General features: G+C 41.9%; 1 protein-coding gene across 10 annotated transcripts in view; it reads right to left on the bottom strand.

The window, feature by feature from the left end:
- Positions 1-279: 279 nt before the first annotated feature.
- The window catches only part of LOC124279032, a 41023-nt gene continuing 20338 nt past the window's right edge, over positions 280-20964 (bottom strand). For 3 of the 10 annotated variants that reach the window (XM_046714827.1, XM_046714821.1, XM_046714822.1), the window contains exons 4-12: positions 20434-20526; positions 20054-20266; positions 18968-19167; positions 18236-18436; positions 8475-8598; positions 5274-5322; positions 4680-4810; positions 2854-2952; positions 280-1438 (exon numbers count right to left, since the gene is read on the bottom strand). In XM_046714827.1, the coding sequence (XP_046570783.1) occupies positions 1391-1438; positions 2854-2952; positions 4680-4810; positions 5274-5322; positions 8475-8598; positions 18236-18436; positions 18968-19167; positions 20054-20266; positions 20434-20526 (1158 nt within the window). In that variant the 3' untranslated portion in view covers positions 280-1390. The remainder of the gene's footprint in view (positions 1439-2853; positions 2953-4679; positions 4811-5273; positions 5323-8474; positions 8599-18235; positions 18437-18967; positions 19168-20053; positions 20267-20433; positions 20527-20964) is intronic. The other 7 variants (XR_006899276.1, XR_006899274.1, XR_006899273.1 and 4 more) reach the window with 7 other exon arrangements.

Genomic DNA, 20964 nt, shown 5'->3' on the forward strand with positions numbered 1-20964 from the left:
CTACACAGGTGACCAGTAGGCAGTGCTAGACACTGGACCCAGAATCTACACAGGTGACTAGTAGGCAAATAGCAGGAACACATTTGTTTTTTAATAGAGGGTGATTGAGTTGGCATGACTTTAGCTGGAGATGGACATAGTCGATCAATGCACTTATTATTAGGAGCACTTTAAGCCCAACTTACCATTGTTTGCATTTGTACACCCAAGTTATCTCTTCTGTGACACTGTTGCCATTATCACCACGAAATTTCCTTTGCAGTTTAAAAAAAAAAAGGAGCCCTCAACATGTCATTTATTTGATGTTCTTGAAAAATGATGAGCAGAGCTACAGTCCATGCAAACAACTGCGACATATGTAATGATGATTGTACTTTTGCTGACAGCTCATCAAACAGTGTCCTGTATCCATTATCTGTACAACTGAGGAACAGTATACAAGTTGGAAACTGGAACATTAGAATTGTTAAAACAGATGATTAAAATGAACTGCCAATAACGACATTACAATCTACAATCCTGAGAGCCTTCCTGTCTTCATTATGTTTATATCAATTTCATAAAGATATTTATACAATATGCTATACATTTTGTGTTACTCCACATTCACTGGTACCTGGTCACAGGTGATTGTCCATGCAAGTTACAATTAGTGGTGGAGATGTGTATGGCATCAACAACAGTGATTCTGAACTATTTCAGAATTTACCATGATAAAAAATTATTACAAATAGAATAATTTACAAATATATAAATATGGTTTAATGTGTCTGTATAAGAACAACAGAAATAACCAACCCCTAAACAATATCAGGTTTATGATGACGATTTTTGGAACTGGGTTGCTGGTGTCTCTCGCCTGTACATTGTCACTATGGCTCCTGGTGTTTATCAGCCGCACATTGTCACCTGTCATCTGTACATTGGCACCTGGTGTCTATCAGTTGTACATTGGCACCTGGTGTCTATCAGTCGTACATTGGCACCTGGTGTCTATCAGTTGTACATTGGCACCTGGTGTCTATCAGCTGTACATTGGCACCTGGTGTCTATCAGTTGTACATTGGCACCTGGTGTCTATCAGTCGTACATTGGCACCTGGTGTCTATCAGCTGTACATTGACACCTAGTGTCTATCAGTTGTACATTGGCACCTGGTGTCTATCAGTTGTACATTGACACCTGGTGTCTATCAGCTGTACATTGACACCTTGGCACTGGTGTCTATCAGCTGTACATTGACACCTTGGCACTGGTGTCTATCAGCTGTACACTGTCACCTTGGCACTGGTGTCTATCAGCTGTAAATTGTCACCCTGGCATCTGTTAGCTGTACACTGTCACCTTGGCACTGGTGTCTATCAGCTGTAAATTGTCACCCTGGCATCTGTTAGCTGTACATTGTCACCTTGTCTCCATGCTGAGTAACATCCATGCACTGAAATATAAATGCAATGATCAGTTTCATGACATCCTTCCCATTACCCGGGCACACACTGTATCCTAGTGTACAGTACATACCTTGTCCCTGTACAGTTTCTTGACATCCTTCCCATCACCCTGGCACACACTGTTCCCTAGTGTACAGTACATACCTTGTCCCTGTACAGTTTCTTGACATCCTTCCCATTACCCTGGCACACACTGTTCCCTAGTGTACAGTACATACCTTGTCCCTGTACAGTTTAATGGCAGCCTTCCGATCACCCTGGCACATGCTGTTCCCTAGTGTACAGTACATACCTTGTCCCTGTACAGTTTCTTGACATCCTTCCCATCACCCTGGCACAGACTGTTCCCTAGTGTACAGTACATACCTTGTCCCTGTACAGTTTCTTGACATCCTTCCCATCACCCTGGCACAAACTGTTCCCTAGTGTACAGTACATACCTTGTCCCTGTACAGTTTCTTGACATCCTTCCCATCACCCTGGCACACACTGTACCCTAGTGTACAGTACATACCTTGTCCCTGTACAGTTTCTTGACATCCTTCCCATTACCTTGTCACACACTGTACCCTAGTGTACAGTACATACCTTGTCCCTGTACAGTTTCTTGACATCCTTCCCATTACCTTGTCACACACTGTTCCCTAGTGTACAGTACATACCTTGTCCCTGTACAGTTTCTTGACATCCTTCCCATTACCCTGGCACACACTGTTCACTAGTGTACAGTACATACCTTGTCCCTGTACAGTTTCTTGACATCCTTCCCATTACCTTGTCACACACTGTACCCTAGTGTACAGTACATACCTTGTCCCTGTACAGTTTCTTGACATCCTTCCCATTACCCTGGCACACACTGTTCCCTAGTGTACAGTACATACCTTGTCCCTGTACAGTCTCTTGACATCCTTCCCATCACCCTGGCACACACTGTTCCCTAGTGTACAGTACATACCTTGTCCCTGTACAGTTTCTTGACATCCTTCCCATCACCCTGGCACATGCTGTTCCCTAGTGTACAGTACATACCTTGTCCCTGTACAGTTTAATGGCAGCCTTCCGATCACCCTGGCACATGCTGTTCCCTAGTGTACAGTACATACCTTGTCCCTGTACAGTCTCTTGACATCCTTCCCATCACCCTGGCACACACTGTTCCCTAGTGTACAGTACATACCTTGTCCCTGTACAGTTTCTTGACATCCTTCCCATCACCCTGGCACATGCTGTTCCCTAGTGTACAGTACATACCTTGTCCCTGTACAGTTTAATGGCAGCCTTCCGATCACCCTGGCACATGCTGTTCCCTAGTGTACAGTACATACCTTGTCCCTGTACAGTTTAATGGCAGCCTTCCGATCACCCTGGCACACACTGTTCCCTAGTGTACAGTACATACCTTGTCCCTGTACAGTTTCACCACGCACAGCTTGACACTACTGTTCTTCTGATATTGACCGAGACTTGGGTAGGACACTGCTGACAACCATCTCAGTGCCTGCAGACATACAACCAGTTAATGATACCAGTGTAGTTACAGGTAAACATGATGGTTGTTAGACTATTATCAATGAACGAATGTGAACCAATAGAGGTAAAAATCTCAGCATTTGTGCTACCCTGAAGTGTTAACCTAGTGCTATGTTGGAACACCCCTTGGGCTACTCTGAATTTGTTAACCTTGTACTATGCTGGAACACCCTTGGGCTACCCTGAATTTTTTTACCTTGTGCTATGCTGGAACACCAATTGGGCTACCCTGAATGTGATATCCTTGTGCTAAGTTGGAACCCCCTTGGATACCTGGAATGTGATAACCTTGTGCTATGGTGGAACATCCCTTGGATACCCTGAATGTGATAACCTTGTGCTAAGGTGGAACACCCCTTGGATACCCTGGAATGTGATAACATTGTGCTATGGTGGAACACCCCTTGGATACCCAGAATGTGATAACCTTGTGCTACAGTAGAACACCTCTTGGATACCAGGAATGTGATAACATTGTGCTATGGTAGAACACCCCTTGGATACCCAGAATGTGATAACCTTGTGCTAAGGTAGAACACCCCTTGGATACCCAGAATGTGATAACCTTGTGCTGTGGTAGAACACCCCTGGATACCCAGGAATGTGATAACCTTGTGCTCAGGTAGAACACCCCTTGGATACCCAGAATGTGATAACCTTGTGCTACGGTGGAACACCCCTTGGATACCCAGAATGTGATAACCTTGTGCTCAGGTAGAACACCCCTTGGATACCCAGAATGTGATAACCTTGTGCTACGGTGGAACACCCCTTGGATACCCTGAATGTGATAACCTAATGCCATGGTGGAACACCCTTAGGCTACTGTGAACATAACCTTGTGCTACGGTGGAACACCCCTTGGATACCCTGAATGTGATAACCTTGTGCTCAGGTGGAACACCCCTTGGATACCCAGAATGTGATAACCTTGTGCTGTGGTAGAACACCCCTTGGATACCCAGAATGTGATAACCTTGTGCTAAGTTGGAACACCCCTTGGATACCCGGAATGTGATAACCTTGTGCTACAGTTGGAACACCCCTTGGATACCCTGAATGTGATAACCTTGTGCTCAGGTGGAACACCCCTTGGATACCCTGAATGTGATAACCTTGTGCTCATGGTGGAACACCCTTAGGCTACTGTGATGATAACCTTGTGCTATGGTGGAACACCCCTTGGATACCCTGAATGTGATAACCTTGTGCTACGGTGGAACACCCCTTGGATACCCTGAATGTGATAACCTTGTGCTACGGTGGAACACCCCTTGGATACCCTGAATGTGATAACCTTGTGCTACGGTGGAACACCCATTGGATACCCTGAATGTGATAACCTTGTGATAGGGTGGAACACCCCTTGGATACCCTGAATGTGTTAGCCTTGTATGTGGAACACCCTGTGGATACCTTGAATGAATCAGCATGGAGCTCGTGGTGAAGACCCTGTCGATACCCTAAATAGTTCAGGCTTGTACAAATGGAAGAACACCACTGTGCTACCCTGAATGTGTGAGCCACTAGGTAATGGTGGACAGTAACTAAAGTGCATGTTTGAACGCTGTGTTAATGGTTGAACACTTTTTGAATATCCTGAACGTAGCCTGTGGATATGTTGGAATACACTGTCACTAATCACTGAATACCATAAGGCCTACCTGAATGTGTGAGATGTAATGTACGACCTACCTCTAGTTCTTCAGTATTAGAAGATGGGATCATTTCACTGGCACAGATGTCTGACAAACTCGAGTCAGCATTGACTGATTCCTCCAATGAATCGTCTGTCCATAGTTGAATGTCAGAGTCACTGTCTGGTCCTGGGTACCAAGAAGGAAGTTGAGAGAAACTTTGGCAGTTTGTACGTGTACAATGACAAAGCAAAGGATGTTCTATGGTAAGAGTGAGTTTAGTTTTACGCCGCACTCAGCAATATTCCAGCTATATGGTTTATGGTAAGAACATATGCAGTACTGATTACTGCAGGACAATATAGATTTGTGGGTTTTAACAACAATTATTTAACAAGACTCTCAGGAACATTCTAGCTTTGGCTGGGACAATATAGTGATTGACATCATGAGCACTTGATCCATGCATCTGGGATATCATGAGATGCAAGTCATCTTGATCCTTCTCATGACACACATAGGGTGCTGGGGACCTACCTTCTTACCCAGCACCTCTACAGGTTGAAGGCAACATGAATAAAACAATGGTAGACATATTTAAGCAGAACATAAAGAGTAAACAACATATCTGTCAGCATACTGGGAAACAGACCTCTCACAATGTGACCGGCAGGGGCAGACGTTGATGTTTTACACACACCCTGTAAATAAACAACAGACAATGTAGCAGGGAAGGACAAGGAAAGGGCTTTAGTGGGATACATATAATGAAGGCTATGCAGCACAGTAGTTTATATGGAGCCAAGTGAATGAGTGAATGTTGTTTTGCTCCTGATAGTTTGGTGAATATCAAGACATAGAGCCATGACCTGAGTGATGGGTATAACACGCTTTATGATTATAGTTAGTCACAAAACTATCACCATTCAAATACAGCAGCACCAATCTCACCTCAGATCTTAATGCTCACTGTCACTACACATCGATCGCAGGACATCAATAGGATTTGATTTTCACTGACTAATTTATGTGTGGCGTTACCTCTCTTAATCCATCATTAATATGTGATAACATGCACATGGCTGACCAAGCACAGACACACTGATATACTGATGCCTTATGCTGATTAGTATCAGATTTTATTCATATACAACAGAGAAAAAAAACCATCTCTGAGACAGTTTCTCAACAAGCATCGTCACTAAGGTGACATAATCCCCCACCGCACATTATCAAATTAAAAAAGTAATGAAAGTGAAGGTGAATGTCAAATGTCAACAAAAACATAACCAGGTAGCTTGCTCTGTAGTTGTTCAAACACACAAATATTTTCAAGACTCAGTTTGACCCTGACATAAATGTCATGGTGTATGAAATATGCAAAAACAGTAATAAAGACATTGCTTATCAAAAACATTTAAGAGAAGCCTTGAAAGTCTATGAAGAAAATCCAGTGAACCGTTCTTGTGATATCTCGCTGACAAGCTTAACATGCAGGTTAACATGCTGAAATCTTCAAAGTGTCGCTGTGACTTTGAAAATTATGGTCACCAAATCAACTGGGCTCTGCGCCTTCCCTAGATGAAGCTTGGCGTAGACTATGAAGAAAATCCAGTAAACAGTTCTTGAGATATCTCGCTGACAAGGGTAAAACGTTAAAGTCCCCTTGTGACCTTGAAATGAAGGTCAAGGTCTCCAAACCTGACTGGCATCTTTCGCATACTGTGATGAACCTAGGTACCAAATACGAAAAGAATCTAGTCAACGGTTCTTAAGATATTCCAATTTGTACGTACAAATGGACGGAGCCTAATACTATATCCCCCACTTCGCACTAAACGCGTGTCAGGGGATAATAAACAGAAAAAATGGTGAGGGTGGTTGCGACTGAGGTCCAGAAATCAAAGAGCAATTTCTCAGCTGTGAGACAAATAGCTTCCAACAGGGGAGATCTGGGTGTGGCATAAATGGCAATACAAACATGACAGAATGACAATATTGTCTTGTGACATTAATTGCACTACAAGGGGATTGGAATCTGCTCCTATTATCAATACCTAACTCTGTAACATTTATGGCTAGGTGTGTGTGTGTGTGTGAGAGAGAGAGAGAGAGAGAGAGAGAAAGAGATGAGTTTTGTGGAGAAGCATGTACAATATGAATGAACCCCCCTAAAATTTATGTAGAAAATAAGTAACCCCCCTGCATGTCATGTACAAAATCAATGACCCCCCTCCCCTTCCCATAACTTCTAAGCATAATTTTAAACATATTTTTATGTACAAAATTGATGACCCCCTTAGTATGTGTGTACAAAATTGATGACCCCCCAGAACAAAATGGGTGACACCCCCCTTAAAATCATCATCACCCCCCTAGCCATAAATTATGAACGGTCCCTAAGCAACAATTCTTGGTATAGGGCTTGCATCATTCATCATTCATCCACGTGCTTTAACTATAATAGTTCAGGGCGAAAGTGTGCTTTATTACACTATACATGGTGGTAGAGCGAACAGTATTTCTTTTCTAAGATGCCAAATTTAATACTTTCTAAGGATAATTACGATTAATCCAAGGCAGAAAACAAACGACGGTGTGGGTGACCTAAATTAAGAATCCTCGCACAGGGCTAACTGGCATTCTGTTCTATTGATGTGTCTGCCTCCTTACGTTAAGACGAACGTTACCAGAAAAACAAATGATAAACAGTTTGATGACGGTTTACGTTCGGATAAAATATCTTCTTGAAATAATTTTAATTACATCTGTGATTAACTTAAACCAAATAGGGCAATATGAATGTCGCATTTCTACTACCAACATAAGTTTAGATCAGTACATCCAGATGAAGCTGAGTGGTGAAGCGACATTCCACGATTACATTGTGGGAATGCAAACACTGCAAATGTTACCGTGTCGCTGAAAACTTGTGAGTAGAATTGAGACATTTTAACTGCAAACCAAGAAACAGGATGCAACGGATTAGTTTACTGTAGGAGGCTGTACAAGGCGATGACAACTAACATGCAAAATAGTTTGATTACGAGGGGTCAGACTAGAATGGTGCAGTGACGCCAATATTGTGACATAAAGCAAAAAATGCACATTATCGTCTGATAAAGTACAGTTGGCGCCTTTGATCTTTCACCGAAGGGGCGGTGGGGTAGCCTAGTCGTTAAAGCGTTGGCTCGTCACGCCGAAGGCCAGGGTTCGATTCCCCACATGGGCACAATGTGTTAAGCCCATTACTGGTGTCCCCCGCCGTGATATTGCTGGAATATTGCTAAAAGCGGCGTAAAACTAAACTCAGTCAGTCAGTCAGCTTTCACCGAAGCATCTTAGAATTTGACAGATTTACTGACATTCTACTTCCCACATCATGTCACAGATTCCCTTGCTTGTTGATACTGATCAGTCATGTTGAAAACTGACAAAGCCACTATAATGGTAACCACAGTGGCTGAAGTATCCAAACATTACCTTAGCATTCTGTCATTCAACTTAATTTCTGGGTATCAGATGTAATAATGATACATGCAGCAATGGCTTAGCAATGATAAAAGTATTAATGTCATGAATATTGCAGCCATGTTTGTTGTCGGGTAAGAATGCTGTTGTAGAGCATATCGTAAATAGAACAATCACAACAAGTCAAAAGAGGTAGTTCAATCAAAAATCAAAATTTGCAAGCAAAATGCAAAATATTCTAAATTGCCTACCACACTGATTTGATGCATATTGACAAAAGAAATGACACATCATAGAGCAAAACTCTTCTTTACAATATGGCTGTTATAGTGGTTCTCTTATTATATGTTTCATCTTGTAAACATGCAAATGGCTGGCATACCATGACTTGCCCTGTGACCTGTGACCCCTGTGTGGTTCTGTCACTGCTGCTGGAGATAATGCAGACCTGAGATGGGTTCAGGTCAGCAGGAGGGTCGGCAGAGAGGTCAGCTGTCATGCAGGCCCTACATAGAGCAACAACATCCAAACATCAACACAACAAATTCTACTCCATCATGTGTGTACTGTCAACTGTACACCTACATACTAAGGCCAAATTTATTTTTTTTAAATGTCCATTTCCGGTTACCCGACAACCCTATTCTAACCCCAACCATCATGACTGGAGTGCATATTTCAACTCATCATTTTTATCCAAATCAAGTGGGATATTTTCATGTTTTCCAGTGTGCGTAGGGCTAAAATGGATTGCATTGAATTGGCATAATGGGCTCTCACTGACAAAACCTGCAAATAAATAACATGAATAATGATTTCATACAGATATCTTTCAATGTTTCATCACAAGGCATGGTCAAGCATGACATGGTATCCTTGAAGACATTCTCAGGTGCCCACCTGGTGCTACTAAACAATAAAAAAGTAAAAAAAGAAGAAGATAAAATCAACCCACCTACCCTATATTTAAAAAGCATGTAATAGGAAACTGACATACTGGGTTTTTTTTAGCCTAATGGCTTTAGTCTGCTTTGTCTCTGAACATACATAATTCTGACACAAACAAATTACTCCATTCAAAAGGAGCCCCAGTGAGCTCTGAGATTCTGAACCTGAGGAATCTAGTCTTGCTTCATCTAGTGCTTTAGCATTGCAGGAAGGGTTGGACGGAAGGGAAAATAATGTGGTTCTGGGACTGTGAGACAGACTACGTTGTTTGATGAATCTGAGAGAGTGAATCAAGTTGCACAAGCTCTGAATTGCAATATATTTCAGAGGAAAACTTGGCGCACAAGATTGATTATTTGGAGAATGTATGTTAAAATTCGGTAACATCAACATAGCTTAAAGGTCACATGCAACGTAAAACACAACTTTGCAGATTCTGATACCTTTCGGTATGGACTTACCGAAACAAATCATCAAAAATGCAAATTCAACTTATAAAGTTGAAAAATAACGCGATGAAAAAACCGCGCGAAATCGGAGTTCAAACGATCACTAATTTTCCCCAGACTTTTCGGGGGAAAACTGGTTTCAACAGCTGGGCTGCGCTCATAGCACATGCGCAGTGAAATAGGATTGCGCAACTTGGAAGCGGGCTGTCTGGTGAATACTCGGTGAAGGCTTTGGTGTGAGCTATTTTCCTAATGTTTTGTTGATATCTCACAGGCGCGAGCTTTTTATATGTTATGACAGTAAATAAACTGTTTATATAATTTCATGTGTCTATTTCACCACACGTTCTTCTTACCGAGTCACTTTCTCAGTTCGATACTTAAAAGCAATGTCATTATTTAGCGTTGACAGAATTTCTAACTGTGATATAGATATGTCGTTGTCACAGACAAAACTCAATGTCTTGTTTTATTGACACCTGTGTGTCTGCCTGCCTGCCTGTCTGCTAATGACAATATTCAATACACAGCTGCGATCACTGACCACATGCAATTTGAACTTAACACCAATCAGGCTATACACCATAAACAAAACGCATTGATTTATGGCCCGAGTTTGGTCTCTGTCACATTATGTAATTACACGGACATGCAGGTGTGATACTTGAACACAAGACATGTTATGATGTCTGTTGATTGCAAAATGTTATACACAAAAAAATGAGCATGTATTTACAAAACCCAACAGCTCTATATATACACACACAATGAGCCGTGAGGGAATCTGCAAATGAACCAGCCGTTACACTTAAGTGCACACCCACCCGCTCTGACTGGGTTCGGTATCCCGGCTGCTTCGTTTCTTGGTAAGTAAACCCAAGTACACAATATTGCACTTTTGATTTGCGATTGTACGCTGATAATTTTGTTTATATGTTTTTTTCATAACCAGCAATGTATATTATATGTCATGAATAAGTGATAATTGTGTTTTAATTATGTTTGATTTTTTGGTTGCATGTGACCTTTAAGTTTTGCTGCTTGTCTGCCACCTACTGTGCTGCCTACAGGGTAACATAGACCTCAAACTGTCAAACACTGAAGTGTACTCGACAACAAGACAGTACAAAGGTCACTTAATTTTCTCTCGAGATGTTTGCACGGGACAGCTGACTACATAATTTTGTGTCTCAGTGAAGTGGTTGAAGTATAAGACTACACTGAATTGTTAGATTGTGATCTCTGCCCCATTTCACCAGAAAATGTACTGCCTCAGTAAACGTTTTTGCCACTTTTTCCATCCTAATTAAAATCAATATCTGCCCAAATGTTACAATGTCTGTGATATCAGCATTAAAAAGCTCCAAATGATGAAACATGACTTCATCCATGTTTAACAGACATTGTTTAAATGTTTTCTTTGGCAGGGTGCAAAAAGCTGCCAAGGTCATGTAACAGAGCTACAGGTTCCAAATCATTAACTTGTGATTTATGACAACCATCGTAGAAGTTGTAAAGTTGTAATGTAGGTGATACAAGTGAATTCTGTTTTACTGTTTTAGATTGAGGGTCATCATCCTTCGAAAAACAAAATGCCCTCTTTCTCACTTTTTAAAAAGTCAAATCGATGAAAACCTTATGCTGTATTTATTAAAGTATGGTTTGGACTTTTATTTTGGGTACATAAAAAATGTGGATATGCAGACCAAAACAGATCTCTGCTGAGTTCTGAACCTGCCGTTTCAATATATACAAATGTTAGGCTTTAAATCATTTCAGCTATAGCCAATGAGATTTAGTTAGTTTTGTCATGTGGCATTGTAGAATAGAGATAAATAATCTGTGCTTTAAAATAAAAGTTTTGAGCTTCATTTTGGTAGCTGAATATACTTAAATTCAAAATGTCTTGCATTTACTGGTGATCAATATGAAATTTTTAGAGTAAAATTAATATTTTTATACTTATCCTGACTCATGCTTATTTGCTTGTCTTCTTCTTCTGGCGAACCTAGTGGAACACTTGTATCTCCCAATTGAAGTTCCCTTCAATAAAAAATCACTCATTAGTACTCACCACAAGTGACCTCCCTTCTGCAAGCGCAGGAACGAGGGCGCCACCCAAGCCCATGTGCCTCACTCTCTCCTTTTTTGTTTTGAGCCCAACACTTTATTTTTCCCGAGAAATCCAAAGTGTTAAATGGGGAGGACGGGAGGGCTTACCTCATGAGTCAGGATAAGTATAAAAATATTAATTTTACTCTAAAAATTTCATATTTTTTCTTATCCTGACTCATGCTTATTTGCTTGTAGAATCCTACGGATTAGGAGGTGGGATTATATATACTTTGGATTTTACTAATTAGTGATTTAAACTGAGATGATTGTAAAACCCTATGGGAACTTCATGAAGGCACTGAACTGAATTCCTGCTGTTAATTTAACAGCTGCCTTTTAAAGAAGGTTATTACAATTTACTGAATATAATAAAAGTATATAGAACATTAATTAAGCTAAAGCCATTAATGTGATAGTATAAACTGTTGATAGTTTATAATGAATACTTTTATAAGAACCAAAGTAGTAAGCTTACAATATGGATATATATAAGCTATAACATAACTGTGTTAAGGTATAATGATAACTTAAGCTGTATAATAGTAACCAACTACTGAGAGTTTGATACTAATACATGTTATGAAATGAACATATGACCGAGCTTAAGGATAGAAACTTAAGCTGAACATATATATAATAGTAGAAACTTGTAAGAGTTGTAGGTATATATATATTATGATATAGAATCATAGTACTGAGCTTAAGATAATATTTTAACTTAAGCAAATATATATAGATAGCATGTAGCTATTAGTACTGTTATCAGATAAGTATAAAATCAACAAGATAGACTTATCTTCTCCGTGGAACTGTCAACTGTTGAGCGAGGACCATGGGACCGAAATGGTGGATACCTGAGACGTCCTTGGTGGTGATATCTCTCAGATAGTGGTTGGCAAACACCATATCGGATCTCCAAAAACATCCCTCCATAATGGTATTCAATGAGCAATTTCCATGTAAAGCCAAAGTTGAAGCTAGTGCTCTAATTTCGTGAGGATTAGTAGCACTTGGAGGGTCCAGTCCAGCTGCCTTGTAGGCTCTTAGTATGACAGTTCTGATCCAAATAGAAATGGTAGTGCGCGACACTTCTGTCTGTGAGGCGGTAGATATAGGGATAAACAATCTTTTGAATTTCCCTCTACTTTGCTTGGATCTTTGGAGATATATTTTCAGTGCACGTACAGGGCAAAGTGATAAGTTCATCGTATCCTGCGGTCCAAGTATGGATGAGAGAGCTGGAACATGGAACAACCTGTCTGGTTGACCTGGTAGTTGATTTTTCGCTATAAAATCCCAGCGAAGTCCCAGATGAGCGATGTTATGAATATCATCAAATCGTGTTCTCTCGTAATCCAAAGCGTGAATTTCAGACATCCTGGCGGCAGTGGCTAACGCTAGCAGGAATAAGGTTTTGTGGGTCAATGATTGAAATGACGCAGATAACAATGGCTCCTAAGCCTCACTTGTGAGGTGTTGAAGTACAACATTTAGATCCCAGGCTGGCTTTGAAACTTCCGTTTCTGGTCTTCCAATCGAAAGGCACGTAACAAAGCCGAAAGTAACTCCGTGTTTTAGACAATTTGACGCCGCTCTCATAGTTATGACTGAACTTATGGCTGCAAGATAAGTGGACAGTGTAGATCCTTTTAGATTCTTAGTTTGACGTAGGAAACATAAGAAATCTGCCACTTGAGGATGTGTAGCAAATCTGGCTGAAAATCCTTTCTTAGCAGCATAATTGACAAATCTGAGCCATTTGTCATCGTACAAGTTACGAGTAGAGTTACGTAGTGCAAGCGTGACCGCCTTCGCCGCTCTGGTGGAATAACCTCTCTTATTCAAACATGCCTTGATACAATCCACACGTGAAGTCGGAATGCTTCTGGTGTTTTGTGCACTTGTTTGGTGTGCGGATGTATCAGTAGATTGGAGCGTAGTGGGAGCTGAAGTACTGGTTTTCCGATTCCTAGTATGAGGTATGAGACCAAAATGAGATCGAGGCTCTTCGTTTGACTGATTTTTAGCAAGACTTGTGGGATTAACGCAGGAGGTGGGAAAGCGTACGCGTTTAGTCCCTCCCACGATATGCTTAGTGCGTCCGTTGCCCAGGCTAATGGATCTGGCACTGGCGATACGAAGGTTGTCAGTTGATTGTTGAATCGGGTGGCAAATAGGTCTATCAGAGGAGATCCTATTTCCATGATTATCTGATTGAATATCTCTGTGTGGAGCATCCATTCTGTCGGCGACGGTTGGTGCGGCCGAGAGAGAGCGTCTGCTAACACATTCTTTGCTCCTGGAATGTGGCAGGCTTTGATACGTATGTTTAGACTGTCGACTAATTCGAACAGTCTGAAACATCGAGTGAGTAGATTCAGTGATCTTGTTGACCCTTGTTTGTTCACATAAAAACGCCACTGTTGAGTTGTCTGTGTGAATCATTAACTGAGCGTTCTGTAACAGGTTGCTCCAGTGACCTATGGCGTTTATGACTGCTTGCATCTCTAGCAGATTTATGTGACATAAGCTCTCTTGAATGCTCCATAGGCCTGACGCTGTCCTGCCGGTAAGGTGGGCTCCCCAACCTTTTAGTGACGCGTCCACGAAGAGATGTGTTTTCGATTCCGGCTCTACTAAGGAGACGCCTGCGCAGACATTCAATCTCTTGGTCCACCAGAGTAGATGTGGTTTGATGTAATCTGGTAGACTGAACGGTAGAGGGTCCTCGAGATGGGCATTGATGAGGACTTGTAATGGATGCAATTGAAGCTTGCTTCTGAGTGTCAAGTCTTGAGCTGATGTGAGTAGTCCCAGTAGACTCTGCCACTGTCGTAGTGGTAACGGAGAGAGTAGGGCTTGGGGGATCAGTTGTTGTATCTTGATCCATCTGTCCTCTGGGACTACCATACGATTCTGAGCTGTAAGGAATCGTATACCTAGAAACTGCAGATCCTGCGTGGGCTCTAGGTCCGACTTGAGTAGATTTACTAACCAGCCTAACTGCGTTAGTACCTTGATTGTAAAGTTCAGCTGTAGTCTGAGACGCTGTGGATCTAGATCCACCTGTATACCGTCGTCTAGGTAAAATGCATTCCACAGTCCTTGACGATGTAGGTATGAGACAATAGGCTTGGTTACTCTTGTGAATACCCATGGGGCCGAAGTGATTCCGAAGGGAATTACTTTCCATTGGTAGTGTATGCCGTCTAGCATAAACCTCAGATATTTCCTTGAACTGGGATGAATCGGAATGTGTAGGTATGCGTCCTGCAGATCTATACTTACCATGTAATCTAGTGGACGAATCAGATGACGGAGTTGAGGTAAATGTATCATGCGAAACGCTGGTGGTTTGCATAGAAATTCTCTGTTGAATGTGCTCATGTTGTAAATGAGACGATACTTCTCTTTGGAATTCTTTTTCGGCACTAGGAAAACTGGGGAGTAGAAACCTGGTATGATGTTTCGCTGATCGAGAACTTCTAAGGCCTGTTTGTTTAGTAGAGACTGAACTGTTTCTCTTAACATCGGTAGTTGTGCCAGATGAACGTTGAACCCTGGTGGGTTGACTGTTAACGGTGGCTTGGCCTTGAGTTGTAGACGATATCCGTACTGAAGGATGTTGGATACATACGGATCTTGAAGTATTCCCCAGTTTTTCCAGTGTAGTTGTAGACGTCCACCCACTTGAGAAGGTTGTACTGGGACGACTGGGGGTGGAAGACTCCAGTCGTTCCGAACCTGACTTTCATCGTTTAAATCCACGGGCACCTCTGGATGATCTGCCTCTAGCTGATCCTCCTCTGAACTTGTTGTACGGGCGACGAAAAGAATCCTTGGGATTATTAGCGGCCGCTAATTTCTTATCCTGTGCTCTCTGTAGCCCTGAAAACTTAGACTTACCCGAGTACCTCTGTGCTGATTGTTTAAAGACGTTCGCTAACGTATCCATCGATCTAATCATGAGTACTTCTCTAGAATCTTTAGATACTTCCTTGGAAACCTTGTTAATGTTGCCACCAAACAATAAAGGTGAAGACCATGGAGCTGTGTACAGGGGCTCTGTGAATTGTTTATTCCAAGAGCAGGAGGCTAGTAATCCTTGCCGACGTGTCATGGTAGTAGTTTCAGTAAGTGCTGAAAGATGGTCTGTAAGGAATTGTTGATCTTTTCTCTGCATAAGTAGAGCTGAATAGATCATCCTGTCCTCCTCATCCGTAGAGTTCTTGAACTTAGTGATGAGAGTCTTGTTAATAGTCCTTGATCTATTAAGTCCGAAGAACATCCTTCTGGAAATGGTATCTAACTGGGCCATCTTGTGATCGTCTACCCTATAACTTCTGGACTTGGAATCACTGATAAGTTTAAAGTTTTCATCAATCTCCTGAGTCTTGAAAAAGGGCTCCATATTATGTCCATAAAAACTCTTGGCATTGAAGAACGGTAAATGGGTAGGATGGGTTTTAGTAGATTTGGAGTAGGCTGTATCCAGTTTAGCAGGAACGGGCATGCGATAGGATCCATAGGGAGGCACGGTGATATGATCTACATCATCATCTTTCATCAGGTAAGTTTGGGCTGTATCCTCGTTCTTAGAAGGGGAGGCCAGTTGTAATTCGTTTACCATCCAATACCTTATCTCAGCCTCTGAGAAAATGATACCATCGTCCTCCTCTGGACGATATAGTGATATGTCGGAGTCCTCGATCTGTAAGAAGATCTATGTGAGGACTGAGGAGAACGGACTGACGAGTGGCTAGTGTATGTAGACCTTGAGAAGACATCCGCCAGCGGAGACTGTGGGCTTCGTGAACGGTGATAACCATGACGCGCTCTGGACTTCTCGAACGTTGAGGGCTACGCTGTAACGCCTTCTAGGCAATGTAGAACCACTTATCCTTTCAAGGCCCCACGAATGTCTGGAGTCAGTGTCCGATCCGACATATGGCTTGCTGCGAAAAGCCCGCCGTGCATGCGTTAACCGGCAGCCTTCTCCTTGAAGTGCGTGCTCGGGCGTGAAGCCTGGGCGGCCTGGGATACCTTATGCAAAGAGCTCACCTCGGCAGGGTTGCCCCTTCGGCGCTGCGCGTCTATGGGCTCAGAGGCCCTACGCGAAGCCAAGGCGGGCTCTGAGGCCCTGTATGACTTAATATGGGGTGGGCTCTGAGGCCTCTGTAAGCCGTAGCGGTCTTCCATCACCCTGATTATCTGGTTGATCAAGTCGTCTGAAGCGGTCTGCTTTGATGAGGGATGTCTCTCTGCAGAGGTGACGGGACCCTCAGATAAAATTTCTGGTGATAGTGTCGGCATGTCCGGTTGTGTGTTCATCTGCGCTGAGGTGACAGTCGCAGAAACGGGCCGTTTCTTGTGACGAACTTCTGGAATGATAATTGGCATATCATCATCATATAATGCTAATTCTGTAACTGGTAAGATATCAGAGACGAAATTATTAGATTTTGTTGACTTCCCTTTAGATGAAGGTGTAGATCTTGGTGTACGCAGTGTACGAGATGATACGGCTGGTTTCCTCGACTTGGACTGAGAAGACGGCAGCTCTTGAGATGCAGGTCGCTTCTTGACATAGCGGACTGCGCCCCACGCTTATCCGCGAGGGAAACTCAGGCATGCCACCAGCCGGTGGCGGTCCTCAATCAACAGTTGACAAGGAACATTAATTTGCGATCTGTTAGCCATGTTTGAAATCTGTTTACTTAGATTTTTCTGCCTTCCGCCTATAAACGGAACATAAATATTTGTCAAAGGCAGAGATTGGTAAATTGATACACAATTTACAACGAGAATCAAAGGAACATGGAGTAATGCAACTAGGGCATTTTAAATGTGGATCGGTATCAGAATAACGTGAGTTTACAATCTGTGCAAATTTTCATTAATGTAGCCTACTGAACAATCACGCGGCGTGAATAAACAGCAGAAACACAATTAATAATCAATGCAAATTGAATAAATATACTAGTAATACCTCTATACTAACGTATAAGAGGAACTAACTAAATATAAATAAAGGATATAGTGTGTTGGGAGACACAGGCGCTCTCACGTCCAGCTCACTGGGCGAAGAAGGAGAGAGTGAGGCACATGGGCTTGGGTGGCGCCCTCGTTCCCGAGCTTGCAGAAGGGAGGTAACTCGTGGTGAGTACTAATGAGTGATTTTTTATTGAAGGGAACTTCAATTGGGAGATACAAGTGTTCCACTAGGTTTGCCAGAAGAAAAAGACAAGCAAATAAGCATGAGTCAGGATAAGAAAAAATATACATTTCAATATTAAATACAGTTGGTTTATCTCATCTTTACCCTTTGGAATGGATCTCAAAACAAACATTGCAAACCATGTGCTTCAACATTCACTCAATCACTACATGAAACCTAGTGATAGTTACAATCAGTTGATAAACAAGAAAATACACATTTATAGAATGTGTGCGTACTATCAGAGTAACATCTTTGTGAATAGAAACATCTAAAGGTAAACAGTTGGTCGTCTCTGAAGCTGTCTCTCCAGTTACCTGTCTAGTCTGTGTAGCTGTCAGTCTCTCATACTCAAGTAGCAGACAAACATGGAATCAGAGGGTGTCCAGTCTGTGTTGGTGTGAGCTAACCTACCTGGACTTCAAAACACCTGGCGACCTCTTGCTGAGGATTGAGACAGACTCTTCTGATGCAGTTACCGACTGACTCAAATCTGGGACTGTGAGGTCAAGCCCGTTCAGCAAAGGTTTTGCTGACCTGTCTGTTCCTGTCTTCAGGTCACTGACATGGGTGTCTGACACATCACCTCCTGCCCGAGAATCATGCAAGCTGAAACTACGAAAGTTACCTCATTAGACTTGTAGCCAAGAACTATATCATGGAAAGTAACATCGTAACATAAATGCTGAAATACTTTTCCAGCAAACAATTGATACATTCAGGGTTTGGCACTTTCTTAAAGAGTACCTCTGTCATAGAACAATTTTCAGTATAGAGCTGTGTCAAAAGTTGGCACATCATTTCTATCAGTAATTTGATACTTGCAGGTTGTTCTTCTAACCACATGTTATTTGTACAAAGCAGACAGAAGAGGCATTTCAGTGAGGTCTTCCCAGTGGTAACCTGGATAGCATGATGGCCCTCTGACTACTTATGTCTTTGTCAAGACTACAAGTAATGTCCTAAACAAACATGATGTAAGCATTGCAAAACTATTCTTCAAATGCCCACACATTCCTAGATATCTATTTATGTTGAAGTGATGATATGAGTTGACGTCTTTAAGTATTATCCTTTTTATAATATGTCTCTTGTGCAGATCAATGTTCACTATGGTGTAACCCACAGGGGTGAGAATCAACATACCTTTCTTCTGAACATAGACTGAGTTGTAAGCAGGGCCGGATCTGATCCTGTGTGCTCATTGGATGGATGAGGGTCAAGAGATCCAGTAGGTCAAGGGCATTGAGTTCGGACTTGTTCAGCAAACATTCCAGCAGGATGTCCATCTCGACTGACATAGACGGTACACCACAGCAGACGGACTCAACACCTTTCTTCAGAATCTGTAGTAGTCAAGGCTTATAAATAGCACAAACCAAACAAGGTGTGATTATGCACTTGCCAAAACAGAAGTAATCCAATCACTGCCACTTCCTTAAATATAACACCACCACTTATTTGTAGCAAACAAATATCACTTCAAGACATGGACTTCTTAAAATCCTCAAATTAGCAAAGTCTCAAGACTGTACAACTCTATGTGCAACAGTAACTGGCCATAAATGATACAACCATGACCTTCACCTTTGACAGACATGGCACTAACATTTCATGTGGAAGAACTTGAAGAGAAACATCTACATGCTAAGCTCCATGCCTGTAAATATACCTGTGACTGTCAGATATACCCTACATGTGTCCATCTTATCTGTAACTGTCAGATATACCCTACATGTGTCCATCTTATCTGCAACTGTCAGATATACCCTACCTGTGTCCATCTTATCTGCAACTGTCAGATATACCCTACATGTGTCCATCTTATCTGCAACTGTCAGATATACCCTACATGTGTCCATCTTATCTGCAACTGTCAGATATACCCTACCTGTGTCCATCTTATCTGCAACTGTCAGATATACCCTACATGTGTCCATCTTATCTGCAACTGTCAGATATACCCTACATGTGTCCATCTTATCTGCAACTGTCAGATATACCCTACATTATCTCTGTCAGATATACCCTACATGTGTCCATCTTATCTGCAACTGTCAGATATACCCTACATTATCTGTCAGATATACCCTTGTCTATGGTGTTTGATATATGCTACATCTATCACCTTTGGTATGACTTCCTCATACACTTTCAATATAATCATGTTATCTAAGACTTCACATACAATTTACATGTGCCAGGACTGTGATAAATCTTGGAAGTGCCCACCTTGTCCAGGACTGTGAGAGGAAGACATTTGTCTACTTCCTCCAGGAATCTGTCCACATGTTTCTCCAGGGAAGACAGAAATTCCTCTCCAAACTCAGTGTCATACTGATCCTGCAGAAAGCTCTTCCTCTGGTTCTCATGCAGACAGAGAGAGAGGAAGAACTTCCTGAAGTTGCTCACCCTCATCTGCAGTCGGGACATGTTCCTCTGTATCTGCTCAACACATAGAGCCCACATGTGCTATTTCATCTCTAATACTAAAGTTGCAAGGAAAGGCAAAACGAAACTCATGTAACAACATGAACTACTGGGTGCAACTGAACAAAATAAACATAGTGATTCTCGAAACATGGTATATCAAAATCCTGATTTAAACTTACATCAGCACTGCCACATCGAGGGAAGTATCTGTTCAGCATCAGGTTCAGGACACGGGGAGACTGGGAGTCTTTCTTCAAGTAATCAAATAATACCTGCAAATAATAAAACATTCATTAAACCTATACACAGATACAAAATCATTAACATTAATCACGGCTCCAAACAGCACCTAGTTTGTGTGTCATAGCACAGTAAATAGTGAAATGGCACGAATGAAACAGTTTCAATGTGCCCTAGTGGCATGACTAAAAATGTAATTTTTAGAGTAAAATTGATATTTTATACTTATCCTGACTCATGCTCTTTTGCTTGTCTTCTTCTTCTTGCGAACATAGTGGAACACTTGTATCTCCTTATTTGAAGCTCCCTTCAAAATAAAATCACTAATTGGTACTCACCACGAGTTGCTCCCCTTTGTCTCCCCTGGCGGAAAGGTGTCGCCACCCTCTGGCCATGTGCTCCACTCTCTCCTGATTTAGCGTGAGCCCAACACTTGAATTTACAGGAAATCCAAAGCGTTATGTGGGGAG

Source organism: Haliotis rubra, unplaced genomic scaffold, assembly GCF_003918875.1.
Source record: "Haliotis rubra isolate DU_JTF1 unplaced genomic scaffold, ASM391887v1 Scf245, whole genome shotgun sequence".
Classification (NCBI taxonomy): Eukaryota; Metazoa; Mollusca; class Gastropoda; order Lepetellida; family Haliotidae; genus Haliotis; species Haliotis rubra.